The sequence below is a fragment of the Pipistrellus kuhlii genome, unplaced genomic scaffold (genome assembly GCF_014108245.1).
Source record: "Pipistrellus kuhlii isolate mPipKuh1 unplaced genomic scaffold, mPipKuh1.p scaffold_m20_p_18, whole genome shotgun sequence".
Lineage (NCBI taxonomy): Eukaryota > Metazoa > Chordata > Mammalia > Chiroptera > Vespertilionidae > Pipistrellus > Pipistrellus kuhlii.
The window spans coordinates 25,010,975-25,028,493 of NW_023425493.1; the positions used below are offsets into that span (position 1 = coordinate 25,010,975).

Genomic DNA, 17,519 nt, shown 5'->3' on the forward strand with positions numbered 1-17,519 from the left:
TTGATTTTTTACAGAGAGAAAGGGAGAGGGATAGAAAGCTAGAAACATCGATAAGAGAGAAACATTAATCAGCTGCCTCCTGCACACACCCCCACTGGGGATGTGCCTGCAACCAAGGTACATGCCCTTGACTGGAATTGAACCTGGCACCCTTCAGTCCGCAGACCAACGCTCTATCCACTGAGCCACACTGGTTTCAGCCATTTATAACATCTTAATAGTGGCTTACATAGAACAGACATGTAATAAATGCTTATTGAATTAATGAATAAAAGAACTACTTTTTTCTTTCCTTGCAGGAACTTTGTATTAAAGCATCATGTGTTCTTGGTCCGAAACTGGGAGAAGATTCGGCAGAAACAGGAGGAAGTAAAGCACACCAGTGATAATATTCACTCAGCATCATTATATTCCCGCTGGAATGGCATCTGCCGAGATGATGGGAACATCAAGTCTGGTAAGGACTGAAAAAGTTTCTGCTAATTCCAAAAGGTTATCTCAAAGTGATTATACTTGTTACTTTCAAACAGTCTGTTCAGACATTCCTTTTAGTCTGTTCCAAAAAAGTTAAGATCCAAGCATATTAATACCAATCAACAATAGCCTGTCCCTCCCAGCTCTCCACCTTCCTGTTTCTACTGTGGGAAATAGGAAGAAGCCCCCTTCCGCCACCTCCCCAACATCACCTACAGCCTGACAGTCACTACACATGAGATAGAGGTGGTGGGTCCTTTGTCTTCTTTCCTACCTGGAAAATACCTTGCAGACAGGGTAAATAGTGAGGACAGAAGTAGAGGAAAATGACACCAGTGTTAATTTGAAGACTTTTTGCTTTCTCCCCCTCCCCTCATTTAGATAGTATATACACAAACCAAATTAGCATGTCTAAATACTCTTTCTAACTGAAAATAGTGTTCAAAAGTTCATGCTCTTATTATTTTATTTCCCTCAGAAAGTACAGGCATTCTGCATTGTACATGAGGGATATTGATGAGCTAGGGACTAGATAGAAATTTGCCCCAAATTTTCTATCCTCTCAGTGATTTGATGGGCATAAATTCTCTAAGTTTATTATTCAATTAGTTCAAATCTTCTGGTAATAATAATAATTTCCTGAGTCTTTCATAGGTCAGGCACTGAGCTAGACACATTAAAAAGGTGTTTATTTCATCTGCATAATTACCTCATGAGGAAAATACTCCCGCTATTCCCATTTTACAGTTAAAAAACTGAGATACAGAGCGTTTAAGTAACTTACCAAGATCATAATCTAATTAGTAGGGAAGCCACAGTAACAACACAGACTCATTTTGAAGCTCCAACTTTCAACTACTCCACTATGTAGCATTTGGCTACTAAAATAAGCTCCCTCTAACTTGTAGCATCTGTCTCTCTGGTAAACTTCATTGTTTTCTGATTTTCCTGTAAGGAGGAAAGAAAGAACTCTTATGACTTCCATTAATCACTTCAACAAAAATTGAGCAAGAGCAGAAAGTCACTGGGGAAGAGAAAGCCACTTACAGCTCCTCTTTTCCTGAAGCTAATGTTCACTTTCTTCTTCCAGACGTCTTCATGACCCAGTTCTCCGCCCTGCAGACAGCCCGATCTGTTCGAACAAGGCGGCTGGCAGCGGCAGAGGAAAACATTGAAGTGGCTCGAGCAGCCCGCCTCGCCCAGATCTTCAAAGAGATCTGTGATGGTATCATCTCTTATAAAGGTGACCATAACCACCCCACACCCCTTCTTCTTAGCTTTTATTTTTTTTTTTTAATATATTTTATTGATTTTGTACAGAGAGGAAGGGAGAGAGATAGAGAGTTAGAAACATCGATGAGAGAGAGTCATCGATCATTTGCCTCTTGCACACCCCCTACTGGGGATATGCCCGCAACCAAGGTACATGCCCTTGACCGGAATCGAACCCGGGTCCCTTCAGTCCCCAAGCCGACACTCTATCCATTGAGCTAAACCGGTCCCGGCTTCTTAGCTTTTTTTAAGTCATACCACTGATCCTCACTTGAAACAACCAAGACCAAGAATAAGTGACAATTTAGGATTAGGAAATTAGGAGGTATATTTAGTTCTTCCTTTTGTCAGAGTATAGAATTACAGGACTGATTATAGTCTTTGGGAATTGTTTTTAAATTCCCTAGATCTTATAAGTCAATTTTTTTGTATTTATTAGATTTACCATAAGTACTATATTTAGAAATCACTTTTTTTTTTTAAGCTATGGCTTAGAAGCAGGTCTCTATCTTGGATAAAATTTTCCTGAATGAACAGTGAAATCTGTAATAATAAAAGCATAATATGCTAATTAGACCAGGCAACCAAATGACCTTCTGGATGAAGCTGTGGCGGGGCTGAGGCAGAGGTGGTTGGGGGGTGATCAGGCAGAGTAGTTAGGAGTGATCAGGCAGGCAGGCAGAGTGGTTAGGGGCGATCAGGCAGGCAGGTAGGCGAGCGGTTAGGAGCCAGCAGTCTGGATTGTGAGAGGGATGTCCAACTTCCAGTTTAGGCCCGATCCCACAGAGATCCTTTCGGGATTGGGCCTAAACCAAAAGTTGGACATCCCCCAAGGGATCCCAGATTTCGAGAGGGTGCAGGCCGCTCCCCACCCCCACCCCTGTGCATGAATTTTGCGCACTTGGCCTCTAGTATTAATATTTTAAAAAAATAGTATGAATATATGGCATCAGTGGTTCTTAACCTTTTTTGTTTTGACAGATATTTTTGAGAATCTCAGAAAAGCTATGCACTCTTTCTCTAGAAAAAAATGCATGTACATAATTTTGTATATTTTTTGGAGGGATTTCAGGCCCTACATTAAAAAAAAAACAAAAACCTAAAGTTGCACAAAAAAAAATTACGGTACTTCAAGATTTTTCAGCCCAGCCAGCGTGGCTCAGTGGTTGAGTGTCAATCTATGAACCAGAAGGTCATGGTTCATATCCTGGTGATGGCACATGCCCAGGTTGCGGGCTCAATCTCCAATGTGGGGCATTCAGGAGGCAGCCAATCAATGATTCTTCCTCATAATTGATATTTCTATCTCTCTCCATTCCTCTCTGAAATCAACAAAAATATATTTTTAAGTTTTCATGCAAATATTTTTACCCTACCACATTTCTCTTTGAAGACACATCTTTTGTTAATCAGCTTAACAATAACCCACAACCTTCAGACCAACTTGAAGACACATCTTTTGGATATGTGTTGGGGCTAAGGTTGAGAAAGAAGAGGTTTTAATTTTGGGTAGGTAGTTTGGTAATGTACATGACTTTTTATGACCAGAAAATTTGGAGATTTTAAAATAAAATATTTTAACAAATAATTGCAGCTTTTACTGTCAATTTTGACTGGTCTTCTTTCCCCTAAATTCTGCTCCTGGTCTGTTTTGCTCAGTGGAAAGAGCATTGGCCTAGAGGTTTGATTCCGGTCAAGGGCACATACTTTGGTTGCAGGCTCGATTCCTGGCCCTAGCAACCAATCAGTGTGTGTCTCTCACATCGATGTTTCTCTCTTTGTGTCTCTTCCCCCTTCCTTCCACTCTTTCTAAAAATCAATCGAAAAATATTCTCAATTGAGGATAAACAAATTCTGGATAATTTTTTTTCTCTTTTCTTTCTGTACTTTTCATATTTGAGTATCTTTTTACAGTTTTGTTAACCTAAGATCATAGAGAAGGAAGGAGGACCAATCTGTCCAAAAATGTAAAATTTTGTGGCACCTATACCCTTTCCATTCCCAAAAGGTCACAGTCTGCATTTTCAACCAGCCCCCTGTGGTCTAATGTGAAACTGTAGTACATCTCCCATCCAAGTACTAACCAAGCCCGACCCTGCTTAGCTTCTGAGATCAGACGAGATCGGGAGTGTTCAGGGTGGTATGGCCATAGACTGAAACTGTAGTACATCTAATGTCCACTACATTCTGAGTATGAAACAATAGGCTTTTTTCTATACTTTATATAGTAAGTTGCTAGAAAGGAAATAAGGTAGCACTGAGAAGAAGCCCCACCACATGACTTCCGTTTTTATAATACAAAGTAACTATTATGAACAAAAGGATTCCAGAAAATATTTACAGTACTAAATTATTCATTACCTAGAATTTAATTGAATTCAAACCAATGGAGTAATATTAGTGAGAGCTAGAAGACATTTTTGAATGAGATGATCTTTGCTGTCATAATTTATTGAGCTGAAATTTGCACCAAGCAGCCTACCTACATAAGTTCCCATTTCTCATTCTTATTGAAAATTTTTCTCATTACCCATCTAACATAGTGTTATATTTCAAGCATATATGCTATATCTTTTATATTCCAAGTAATTCTGAAAGTACCTTCTGATCCCTGCCTTTACACCCATTTCTAAAAAATATTTGCATTTGTCATAGCACAATATTTTTTTTTCTAACTGTTAATTTTGAGGATTCTTTTTCATTTATGAGTTAATACTTGTTTCTCTTGTATCATTTAGCCCTTCTGCTAAACCTTGTATTCTCTTGCAGATTCTTCCCAACATGCATTGGCAGCACCACTTTTGAACCTCCCCCCAAAGAAGAAGTAAGTCACATATGGGGGAATCATCTGAATTTCTTTTTTAAACTACCAACTGTACCAGACTGACACCTGGCTTTCTGTTCCAGGAATGCTGAGTACTATGAGAAGATCTCTGATCCCCTAGATCTTTCTACCATAGAGAAGCAGATCCTCATTGGTTATTATAAAACAGTGGAGGCTTTTGATGCTGACATGCTCAAGGTCTTTCGGAATGCTGAGGTATTTCTCACTGACTTGAAACACAGATTTAAGAAATTTGTTCCAAAGAACTATTCGGGGAATTTTAAGATTTTTACCGTCTTTTAGAATTTTCATATTTCTTGTTAAGAAAGGCAGTCATTTTTTGAGTGCCCTTAGAGTAAAGATTACATTGTACTAAATATTATTAAATCTTGTATTATAAAGACATTGATATGACTAAAATAGAAGTTAAGTCATACTTGCAAAAAGCAGTTTTTATAAAAACCTAATTTAAGTATTAAACCTTTATATTTACATAATATAAACATTTTACTACATTTAAATCATATCCACAGTTTCTTTCCTCAAAACAATAAGTATATGTGAAATACACAGAATATTATAGGTAAAAATAGTTGTAAATGTATCTTAAGAATGGAATTGAGAGGTACTCTGAATACATTTTAGAATAGGTGAAGTTTTGGGGCTGGGTGTGAAGGTAAAGGAAATGGAGGACATCTGTAATACTGTCAACAATTAAAAAAAGAAAAAAAGACTAGGTGAAGCTTATTAGAGAAAATGTGATTTTGAACTGATATAAAGGAGAGGATGGAATACTGTATGATACAGAGAAGAGGAAGTTATTCTGTGACTTTGAAATACCTTGGAGAGGTATTTGAAGGATAAAAGGCTACTAGAAGATGTACTGCTATTTGTAATACTTTAAACAATAAAATAAAAATTTTTTAAATAAATAAAACATTTACACTTAATGAAATTTTTAGAAAAAGGCTACTAGATGAAGGAAGAATTGAGGTTGAAGACAAGAAATGAGAGAAAAACAGACATGTGGGAGAAGAATTAGGGCAATCCTGAATTATAACATGTTTTTTACTGAAACCCAGCTTTCATATGTATATTTAAAGCTTGTAGCTATGTCCCTAATATCTGTAAGGACAACAAGACAAAGCTAAATGGAGAGCTTCTCCACAACATTATTCTTGTGACATTAATTCACTTTTCATGGTCACTGTATAGTTGATCACGTGGACAGTAAGACCTGTGAAAGGAGTTGAATATTCGACAGCAATAGAAAAAATGGAAAAATTACCGTGCAGATTCTAATGTTAATTCATTCTAGTTCAGTTTGTTTTCAAATGCCTGGCACTATATTCGATAGTATTGAAAGTCTTAACCAAAATGGGAGTATAAAGAAAAATCCTGCTACCTCTTCAAGTATAGTTTTAAGCCATATTGAGAAGATGAAACATGATTTCTTTCTTCTGCTTTCTTCAGAAGTACTATGGGCGTAAATCCCCAATTGGAAGAGATGTTTGCCGCCTACGAAAGGCCTATTATAACGCTCGGCATGAGGCATCAGCCCAAATTGATGAGATTGTGGGAGAAACAGCAAGTGAGGCAGACAGCAGTGAGACCTCAGTCTCTGAAAAGGAGAATGGGCATGAGAAGGATGATGATGTTATCCGCTGTATCTGTGGCCTCTACAAGGACGAAGGCCTCATGATCCAGTGTGACAAGTGCATGGTGAGGGTCAGGAGGTGAAGCAGAAACCTAGTCCCGATGAACAGAGTGACCGTACTCAAAGCAGCAGCTCATGCCTCTTTTGGCTTGGCTTGACAGCTTTTTATGAACTTTAACTTTGTCTTGGTTTCTGTTATCCCCCACTGTTCACCATATTGTCTTTCTCCTTTTTTATGTCTTTCTCTTTCATTTTATTTTTCCCTTTATTTTTCCCTTCCCTTTTCCCTTTTTTCATTTTATTTTTCCCTCCTTTTCCATTTTTTCTGCCCATTTCCTACTGTACATGTCTTACATAATATGGATCAAGAAGAATTATGTATGGTATTTAGGATAGTGTTTTACCTTGCAAAACAGTAGAGGTACTACACTCTGTATAACATTAACACAGATGGAATGTAATTTATAGAGCTCCTGATGAAAAGTGAAGGCCTGGATTTGAACCTTGGTATCTATTTACTGAACTTACATGGAAAATGGAGCTATGAGTAACACATAGGATTGTTGGGAAAATTAGATAAAGATAAGTAAAAATATTTTGTAACTGTAAAGCCTTTCCAATAATAGTATCATTGATATATGTTATTTAGTAAGTAATAGTTTGGTACTGTGTTCATTCTCCCATTCTGTATCCATCTTCCCATTTTGTTTGCCCAGATCTATCTATTGTGAACTAAACTGTATACTTGTGTTCAGACAAGTCCTTACTCTTTTTCCCCTATTTTATCATTTATCTCTAATGTTTTACATACCCACTTACCCCTTAGTTCATTCCTGTTTTACTTTTCCCTCTCCTATTGGTTAAATATTTTTATTCTTAGCACCCAGGACTTCTCTCAGTAAGTCTAAGACACTCCTGTCCCCCCACGCATTTTTTTTCCCTACAGGTGTGGCAGCACTGTGATTGCATGGGATTGAACTCCGATGTGGAGCACTACCTTTGTGAGCAGTGTGACCCAAGGCCTGTGGACAGAGTAAGCTGCCCTCTGATAATCCTCTGATCTATGGGATATGATATTTTATCAGCCCTGCTCCTGGCATACTGAATTTTCTTTGATAAATCACTCAGCCTCTCTGGGCCTCAGTTTCTTATACTTTACATTGAGAGTAATAATTCTGCCCTTCCTTTCTTAGGAGTGGGATCAAAGGGAAAATAAAACACATAGAAATATATGGAAGGAATGATACTCTGAAACTATGGTGGGTTTTGTGTGTGTGCATTTGTTTCTTTTTATTGATTTTTAGAGAGAGATAAAAAACATCAATGAGAAAGAAACATCGATAGGCTGCCTTTTGCACGCCCCCTAAGGGGTTTGAGCCCACAACTGGGGCATGTGCCCTGATCCAGAATCGAACCTGGGATCTCTTAGTGCAGGAGTCCTCAAACTTTTTAAAGTGGGGGCCAGATCACGGTCCCTCAGAGAGCTGGAGGGCCGGACTATATGAACTACTAATTCCTACTGTAACACCTCGGCTGCACTCACTGCCCAAAAAACCTGGCGGGCCGGATCAGACTCCTCTGCGGGCCGCATGTGGCCCGCGGGCCGTAGTTTGAAGACGCCTGTTTAGTGCATGGGTTGATGCTCAACCACTGAGTCACACCAGCCAGGCAAAACTATGGTTTTTATCAACACTCAGGTATTTAAAAGTATTGTAGTTTATAAAGCCCAGAACTTGAGTACTCTAAATACTACTTATATTAAGCAGTGTTTAAATGAAAAAAGCACTGGACTCAGAGTCAGCAAAGGTTAACCTTAGCCACACACTCCAGGAGAGACTATAGATTAGATAATTTGCCCAAGTTATTATGTGGGCTTTTGATCTTAGCTCTGCCATATTTATGTCTGTCATTTTTTTTTTTAATTTTATTTTTTTTAACAGTGGTGCTGGTGTTATTTTGAGTCGACAGTTCTTTGTTGTGAGGGATGCATTGCAAAATGTTTGGCTTCCATGGCCCTTGGGCACTAAATACTGTAGCAAACTCCACCAGTTGTGACCAAGTTTCCCTTCACACATTTTCAAATGCTCTCTAGGTGGCACAGAGCAACCACACAATTAGTGCTTCAGAACATATGGTTTGGGGTACTTAGCCTGTCCGTTTTATCTTCTACCTTCATTTTCCCAGTTGCTTTGATCTTTTATTATATATCTGTGATGTACTGAAATGACAAAACAGTAAGTTTTACTTGGTTGGGAATTCTTGGTTTTAGTATCTTCCTCTTGAATAGAGATGAGCAGGCTGGATGTAGTAGTCCCAGCCCTTATCCATTGGCTTTTTGCTCTTACCAGGAGGTACCCATGATCCCTCGGCCCCACTATGCCCAACCTGGATGTGTCTACTTCATCTGTTTGCTCCGAGATGACTTGCTTCTTCGTCAAGGTGCGTATACAGGAGCTGGCCCTACTTGTCAAAACAGACCTTTGTGATTACTAGGAGGTGTCAGCTGCTGCATAGTAGTCATTGTCTCCATATGACCATTAGTAGCAATAGAATAAAGGTTTTTATATCTTTCAGTCCTTAGGCTTACATGCACTTTCCCTCCACCAAATAAAACTAATGTGGCGAGAACATGGTCTTATAAAGCTAATTATAAGCCTAGGAAAGACATGTAGGATTCTAAAAGATGGAAGACCTCCCTCAGGTCCCTCTTATAGTCTAGAGTTGATTATCACCATTAGATTGCTGGTTGAATTTATTATTTTAGATTTTAACTTCTTTCTATGTAGATCTGGGGCCAGACCAGTGGATGCTTAACAGAATTGATGCAGGAATGATTTTAACCTTCTCCTGTGTTCTCTGTGTTCCTAGGTGACTGTGTATATCTGATGAGGGACAGTCGGCGCACGCCTGATGGCCACCCAGTCCGTCAGTCCTATCGACTGTTATCTCACATTAACAGAGATAAACTTGACATCTTCCGAATTGAGAAGCTTTGGAAGAATGAAAAGTATGTGTGGAGGACGAACGGTATCTCTTTTCTCCCAGCTCTGCCCTGCCTGCACAGAGCTGAATAAGCACTACGATCTTGCTAACCAGCTAAACCTCTCCCTTCTCTTCATCTTTTTTTAGAGAGGAACGGTTTGCCTTTGGCCACCATTACTTCCGTCCCCATGAAACTCACCATTCTCCATCCCGTCGGTTCTATCACAATGAGTTGTTCCGGGTGCCGCTCTATGAGATCATTCCCTTGGAGGCTGTAGTGGGGACCTGCTGTGTGCTGGACCTTTATACATATTGTAAAGGTAAGTGATCTGGGCAACTTAAGAAATGACCTCCTGTCCCCTAGTCATTGAGCTAAAATTGCCTGCTTCATTTTTAATGTCTGTTTCATAAAAGATTGTCCAAGGCTAGTCAGAGAGCTATACTGTATCATTTTCTCTCTTTTACCTAGTGCTTGGTACTGAATAATGTTAATTCTCTCTTTTTTATATTTTTTATCTGTAATACTGTATAGTTAACACTCTGTTAGTATTTGTGGGATAAAGTGTTCATTTCCAAAAGTGCTTTCCTTATTTATCTGCCTTTCTTTTCCCATGACTTCCCCTTATTCTGCTCTGTTTTTCTTCTAAATCTTTCTTCAAAAATCCCTGCAGCACTTTATCTACATTTCTGGTTTCTTTCCATCCTATATTATCCCCAACTTGCTATACCCTTTTTCCTTTGTTGTTGCTAGTGTCTGAGAATTCTCCTTTCTCCTGCAGTCACCAAGTGCTTAGTAATAGCTGCAGTGTTTCCCTCTTAAAGAATCGAACTGCTCTCCTGGTGGTGTGGGGTAGTCTCTGGGCAGCTCGGAGAAAGAAGGGAAAACAGGCTTATTTAACAGTGTTTGGACCCGTAGGAAGACCCAAAGGAGTGAAGGAGCAAGATGTGTACATCTGTGACTATCGGCTTGACAAGTCAGCACACCTGTTTTACAAGATCCACCGGAACCGCTATCCTGTCTGCACCAAATCCTATGCCTTTGATCACTTCCCCAAGAAGCTCACTCCCAAAAGAGATTTCTCTGTAAGTCTCCTTTCTCTCCTAATTGTACATGTCAGGACAACGTAGTTCATACATGGAATTCACAGAGTAAGAATTCTCAAGTGGCATCCTGTTTCCATCCCAAATTCAGGAAGTCTTTATTTCTGTTTGGGATGTGTGAGCAGCATAAATGCATTTATTCTACACTTCCTGGCATGAGCTGTGTCTCAGGAAATTTTTTATTTCCTGGCTAAACTTTAGTTGTTTTTTTCCTCTTGTTTTCTCTCTCACTTTTTTAATCTTTGCCCTTGAGCCACATATTGTAGTTTTTTGTTTTGTTTTTCACACCCATAATTTTAAGAAGCAGGTAGAATCAAGAACCTTGAGAAACCTTTTGTGAAAATTATTCAGTGTTTTTTTCTTTTTGTCCCTGTATTTAAAATGTAAGGCATCATTATATAAAAATTTAAAGTACAAAGCATTCAGAAAAAAAAGTATAAGCCCTGGCAAGTAGCTCAGTTGGTTACAGGGTCATCCCAATACCCTAAGTTTCCAGTTCAATATCCGGTCAGGGCACATACAAGAAACAACCAATGAGCCCTAACAGGTTTGGCTCAGTGGATAGAGCGTCAGCCTGTGGACTCAAGGGTTCCAGGTTCGATTCCCTGGTCAAGGGCATGTACCTTGATTATGGGCACATCCCCAGTGGGGGGTGTGCAGGAGGCAGCTGATTGATGTTTCTCTTTCATCTGTGCTTCTAACTCTCTTCCTCTCCCTTTCTCTCTGTAAAAAAATCAATAAAATATATATTTAAAAAAAAAAACAACAACCAATGATGCAGGCTCCTTCCCAGCCTGGGCCTTGGTCAGGTCTCATGCAGGAGGCAACCAATCAATGTGTTGTGTCTTTCCCTCTCTCTTCCACTCTCCATAAAAATCAATGGAAAAATATCCTGGGGTGAGGATTAACAAAACAAAAAAAAAGAAAAAGCAGCAACTGATGAATGCATAGATAAGTGGAACAACAAATTTCCCTCTCTTTCATTTCTTCTCTCTCTCCTCTCCCTACCTTTCTGTCTCTAAAATCAATCAATAAATTTAAAAAATATATACAGCCATGCACTATATAACAATGGTGGTCCCATAAGATTATAATGGAGCAAAAATTTTCTCTCACTAATGACACTGGAGCATCATAGCTCAGTGCATTGCTCAGATGTTTGTGGTGATGCTGGTGTAAACAAACCTACTATGCTGTCATTCATATAAAAGCACATACAATTGTATACAGTACATAACACTACTTGATAATGATAAATGACTGTTACTAGTTTATGTGTTTACTACACTTTTATAGTTATTTTAAATTGTACTATTTCTGTTTGTTTGTTTGTTTTTTAAATTGCTGTAAACAGTATCCCATGTTACACCAGCAGCAGCTTCACACATCTCATGTTTACATTTTCTTATTGCATCATTTTCTCATGCTTGATTTAAACCTTGTGTTGTTTTATAAGTTTGGTATAGCCTCAGTGTAAAGTGCAGTGTTTATAAAACAATAGTTTACAGTAATGTTCTAGGCCTTTACATTCACTCCTCACCCAGTTACTAACTCACCCAGAGCAACTGCCAGTCCTGCAGCCTCTATTATTGTAAGTACACTATACAGGTGTACCATTTTTTAATATTTTATAAATTGTTGTGAACATACTCCTCGGATTATTTTATGCCATTCATCATTCTGTAAAGATTTTGGTCACTCATTCATCTATTTGCTATAATGAAACCCTGGATTAGCTCTTCTCATCCTGTCTTCTTATAAGTGAGCCTGTCAAAATTCATAGCTATCATCCTGGAATGCTTAGAAATAATCTAACCAGAAAGCAAACCTTTATGCCCGTGTTTTTCCCATTATTACTTTTAGGTTTCTCTAAACAGTATTTATTTTATATTCTTTCTACCCACCACCAAGCCCTGCCTCTCATCTAGATTTCTCTGGTCCTACTTGCTCAGTCAACAGCTCACTCATTAGCTTTGAAACCTCTACGTTAACTACTTAAAAGCTGGGATAGGGCAAAAAGAACTGTGAGCCTTTTGGCCTACAGATTAATAGAAGTATGAACTTCGGACTTTAAAACATAGTCACTCAGCTTATAAAGGCTTCAGCCCTATTTTTTTCTTTCTTTACCTCCCCACCTCTCTATCCTGAGTTATCCCCTGATCATATGATCCAGCTTTGTCAGCTTCTACTGTACACTCACTGCTTCCTTTTCTTCTCTGCAGCCTCATTATGTCCCAGACAACTACAAGAGGAACGGAGGGCGGTGAGTCCCATGGGGATGTGAAAAGCCTGAGGGATTTACCAACAACCCCTAAGACTGGGGATTCTCTGACAGAGTAGCCCAATGTTGTGCCAACAGTAAGGGCGGGCAGAGAGGGAGATTTTGCAAGGATTACAGATAGAGAAGAGAATTTGGAACAGAACTCCATACAGATTAAGGAAACTCTTTTTTAGATTTCTGCACACTTTGCCCATTTCTCCAAAGTTGACCAACTGTTAAGACTTTTGTCAAGGCACAGTTTTAGCTGAGCAGTTTGAGTTTGTAATTTTTATTTATGTTTGCTTTGTATATAATGGGTATTCTTGGAAAAAGAGCACAAAAGTCTTATCTTCTTTTTCTGTTGAATGGTGGCATAACAACTGCTTTACCTACTTCAGTAGCTTACCATAAGGGAAAAAATATTTAATAATAGATATGAAAAGAGATTTAGAAAAAGTAAAAACTTCATTTAAATACTTACTGTAGTTGGACTACAAAGTTGTATCATACTTCTTCTCTGTAGTAATGAAGCATTCAGAACTAGCTAAGCAATTTAACCAACTCTGGTATATTTTATGAATTTGTTGGATTTCTGAAAAGAAAAATTGAATTTTACAAATCAAAATTAAGTTTCAGAGGAAAGTAATGGTTTGTTCAAATAATAATAAAGTGAAGACCAGAGCCAAGTTCCTTGCCCATTGAGCCAAGGCTGTTAACAGCTAGGCTTCAGAGTCTCAAGCCACCCTGAGGTCTCTTCCTTTCATGCCCCATCCAACCCCAAGTGCCCTTCTCAGCCTTACGCTAAGTTCACATATCCTTCTGGCAGATCATCCTGGAAGTCTGAGCGCTCAAAGGCACCCCTAAAAGACTTGGGCCAGGAGGACGATGCTCTGCCCTTGATTGAAGAGGTTCTGGCCAGTCAGGAGCAAGCAGCCAACGAGATGGCCAGCCTGGAGGAGCCAGATCAGGAAGGGGCCACTGCCGAAGTCAGTGAGGGCGGGAAAAAAACAGAAGAGAGCAGTCAAGAAGCTCAACCAGCCTGTACCCCCGAGGAACGACGGCATAACCAGCGGGAACGACTCAACCAGATCTTGCTCAATCTCCTTGACAAAATCCCTGGAAAAAATGGTAAGAAGAATCAGGATTTAAGGTAAATAGAAAATGAGGGAGATGGAATGAAAAAGAACAATTTCTAATTGAATAGAATGGTATAGTTCTTTAATGGGCCTGCTTTTAGTTATATATTGGGAATGAAACTGGGAGGTGAGAAGCTCTCCATCCTAGAGACCAGCTTCTTCCTAGCTGGAGGAAGGCCTAAATTGCTTAAAGGTCAGAAAAGCAATCCTGGAAGTCCTCTGGTCTGAGAACTCAGATCTGGAGTGAGGAGTAGGCCAGTGTATTTGATCAGCCTCCTTGGTTCTGTTTTCAGCCATCGATGTGACATACTTGCTGGAGGAAGGATCAGGCAGGAAACTGCGGAGGCGTACTCTGTTTATCCCAGAAAACAGCTTTCGAAAGTGAACCTCTAAAGAAATGAGAACCTCAAGCATCTGAGATCCAGTGGAGCTAACAGTCCTGCCTCCTGTTCTCTGAGTGTAGACAGGAGTGGGAAGGGTCCATCCAGCAAGGGGAATGGGGCCATGACGTTAACATTAGGTACTTAATAAACCTTGGAGCTAGTTGAGAGGAAGAGGAAGGGGATCTGTCTAACCAGTTCAATTTAACTTGTTTTCCTCTCCATTGCTTCATCCAGAAGGTTAATAATAATGTAGGGAGGAAGGCAGAGCACATTAAGGATGACCAAAACTTTTTGGTACTTTATGACACTTGCCCCTCTCCCAGCTTGGGTTTCTCTGTCATCCTCTGATCCCACAAGCACTGCTAAGAAGCTGCTTCCTATACCCAGGTATAACTCAGAATCCAAGGGGGTAGGCCAGGAACCCCCACCTACCCCACCTGCTTTCTGTAGGCTCCAAGAGCTATCCCAGAGACCTGAGACAGAAACAGTAGCTGGGGCCTCTTTCCAGATCCCCGAATAGGAAAGTTTCTCCTTTCTTGCCCAACAATGTTAAAGTAAAACATGAGCCGATAACTCAAAGCACTTGTAACTGCTGCTCCTCTCCCTACCTCTACTCCCCAAAATAGAATCATGGAATAGGGAAGGCCCCCATGGGGTCAGAGGGCACAGTACTTATAATTACCTTTGTTTTAACCTGCCGAACATATTTTTTTCTAACGAGGCCAGGCCTCCCCCAGCACATGTACAGTTTATGCACTGTGGTTTGTGTGTGTCTGCTGTGCTGTGCGAATGAAGATTCATTTCAAAATAAAATCATTTTAAAACCTATATAAAAATGAACTCTTAACACCCCCCCCCAAACAAAAATCACTACATAAACTGTTGAACAGTATTCACTTATCAGAGTATTTGTTGTGAGTGTAGATTATCAATTCAAAACACTACTCTTGTTTTCTTAATTGTACAGTTTTCAATTTTTATCTCTTAAAGAGACAATGTGTTCTCCCTAATCCTAGTTCCATCTTTCCTCCACCCTCCTGATGATCAGGAGGGCTATCCAGGGTGTTTCCTTCCTTCCCATTCTCTGGGCCAGAAGTTACCAGACAATAATGTCTCTTTAAAAATAAAATTTAAAAAGCTTTGCTTTGTTGTCTTCTCAGACATACATATGCATATAAGTTTTAGATGTTCTTATAAGAGAAAAGATGTTTTTTAAATGTGCCAAGTTGTATGTGTACATATATATGTGTGTGTGTGTGTATATATATATATATACATATGTGTGTGTGTGTATATATGTGTGTGTGTGTATATATATATATGCTGCGTGATTAGCAAGCAATACAATAGTAAACCAGTCCCCATTACTTTTTTCTAATATTGGACCAATGTTGTCCTAATTGTACATTTTCCCTTATGATGATGACACTCTGACTTGTTTAGGTAGAAACATTGACCACCTTCCATTCCATTGAATCTTTTTTCCTTTTTCTTCTTTGTGTCAATCTTGAGGAATAAACAAAAGAGACCGGGGATGCCAAAGATCCCCTTGAGCAGAGAAAAAGCAGAATGAATATTTTATTAAAGAAAAAAGAGAATTAAGAAAATAATTTGGAGTATTTTCTTACTGTAGAGAAGCACTGTACATTACTGAGAGACCTGGGTATAAGATACTCACGTGTGGAGCTGGAAAAATCGCATGTCCGAGCCCATTTGAGTGGTTTCTTTTTGGTTTTCATTTTAGGGAGCCGGGGAGGGAGAGGGGGAGTGGGAACAGGGGCACTTTGGGAGTCTCCTTTTAGTCAGAAGCAGGAAAGTTACAAGAAAGAGTTTAAAATTCAATATTTCCTTTAATAGTGTTAAACACTAAAATTTTAAAAAAGACAAAAAAAGAAAAACCTTTGTAATATGTGTGAACTGAAGCAAAAGACACTACGCTGTCATTTTATCTTTCTTTTGTTGAAAGACTAAAAACTGAAACGTTTTTTAGACAATCAAATGTTAGGTAAGTGCAAAAACTTGTTTTTTCTTACTTGTGTAGAGATTAATGCCTTTTTTTATTTTTCAGTTATTTTATAATAACGAAATAAAAAGATCCCCCTAGCTGCCAGGCGGGTTTTGGTGTTTGAAATGCGGGGCAAAGCACTACATCACTGCAAATAGATACAGTTAGTCTGCATGTCTGTAGGCTGTGTGATTGCGGAAAATATAAATGCTGCTAATATATTTCCTTTTTACAAAAGCATATCTAAATAGATGATTGTTTTGATGTTAATCTTTGTAAATTATGTATTACCAATTTTAACATTGGATGTAATTGCATAAAAAGCTTGCATCTCAAATCCTTAAAAGTCTAGTATTAAACGGAAAAACTTTCCTAACTACAGAGTGGTGAGCTTGCTGTTTTTCCTCCTTCCTATCCTCCATTTATCTTCCACGATCTTCTCCATCCTGTTTCCGAGGAGATCTTTTTAAACCCTGACTAACTGGGTTGCTCGGTTAGTTGGAGCATTGTCCTGTAAACCAAAAAGGTTGAGGGTTCAATTCCCGGTGAATCTTAGGTTGTGAGTTCAATCCCTGGTCAGGGGGTGTACAGGAGGCAGCTAATCTGTTTCTCTCTCTCTCTCTCTCTCTCTCTCTCTCTCTCTCTCTCTCTCCCTCTCCCTCTCCCTCTCCCTCTCCCTCTCCCTCTCCCTCCCTCCCTCCCTCCCCATCTCTCTTAAACTTTAGCAATCATGCCCCCCCCAAAAAAAAAATCAAAGTAGTCTTCCATATCTACTTTTTTATAACTTCAAATATTATAAAAATAAAGCTGCTTTTGCAGCGGTAACTTGAGTACTCCTAATATAACTAGGAATCCCCAGAGGCTCTCAGAATCTAGTTGGTGAAACATCACCCTAGAAAACATCTGAAATGCAAACTGAGGTCAAAATTGAGAGGGCAGCTAAACACAAATGCAAATTTAAAGCAAGGAGCAGATGAATATGAATTGACCAGAAATGGAGTTTAAGAATAAGTCATCAGAAATGACAGAAGCATGAGACGCTTGAGGCTATTCAAAGCCTGCTCCCGAGTATTTACAAAGCTTTGATCTGTTTTTAATTCCCCTCTCCTATTAGTACCTGCCCACTGCTGTCCAACCAAGTTCTCCAGATATCTTTCCTCTGTATTTCACTTCATAGTTTTCACCTTCCCCCTAACTTTTCTGTTGCCTGGTTATAATTATAGCTTTCTATTCTTCTACCCTTTTAGTGATTTTTCCTCTAGGCAATCATTTATAATGATTCCCTATCCCATCCTCAGCTCCAGAGCACCTTAACTATTCTCATTTCAGAAGACAGAAACTCATTAACTCCTAACAAAGTTATGTCAAGTTATTGTGCTTTCTGAAATTGTATTACCACAGAATGGTAATGTTAAATAGAAGGAA

General features: G+C 39.1%; 1 protein-coding gene and 1 long non-coding RNA gene across 16 annotated transcripts in view; one reads left to right on the forward strand and one right to left on the reverse strand.

Moving 5' to 3' along the window:
* The window catches only part of ASH1L (ASH1 like histone lysine methyltransferase), a 100,498-nt gene that overhangs the window by 80,512 nt on the left and 2,467 nt on the right, over window positions 1-17,519 (forward strand). For 11 of the 15 annotated variants that reach the window (XM_036442758.2, XM_036442756.2, XM_036442761.2 and 8 more), the window contains 13 exons: window positions 300-457; window positions 1,565-1,717; window positions 4,516-4,570; window positions 4,654-4,786; window positions 6,044-6,292; window positions 7,174-7,260; window positions 8,576-8,666; window positions 9,096-9,234; window positions 9,357-9,529; window positions 10,111-10,292; window positions 12,533-12,573; window positions 13,397-13,698; window positions 14,000-16,475. In XM_036442758.2, the coding sequence (XP_036298651.1) occupies window positions 300-457; window positions 1,565-1,717; window positions 4,516-4,570; window positions 4,654-4,786; window positions 6,044-6,292; window positions 7,174-7,260; window positions 8,576-8,666; window positions 9,096-9,234; window positions 9,357-9,529; window positions 10,111-10,292; window positions 12,533-12,573; window positions 13,397-13,698; window positions 14,000-14,091 (1,855 nt within the window). In that variant the 3' untranslated portion in view covers window positions 14,092-16,475. Of the gene's footprint in view, window positions 1-299; window positions 458-1,564; window positions 1,718-4,515; window positions 4,571-4,653; window positions 4,787-6,043; window positions 6,293-7,173; window positions 7,261-8,575; window positions 8,667-9,095; window positions 9,235-9,356; window positions 9,530-10,110; window positions 10,293-12,532; window positions 12,574-13,396; window positions 13,699-13,999; window positions 16,476-17,519 lie in introns of those variants that run through there. The other 4 variants (XM_036442762.2, XM_036442759.2, XM_036442760.2 and 1 more) reach the window with 3 other exon arrangements.
* Window positions 11,942-13,513, reverse strand: LOC118721646. The gene is made up of 2 exons (XR_004988790.1): window positions 13,371-13,513; window positions 11,942-13,162 (listed from the first exon to the last, which is right to left on the reverse strand). It is a non-coding gene; the product is annotated as an uncharacterized LOC118721646 (long non-coding RNA).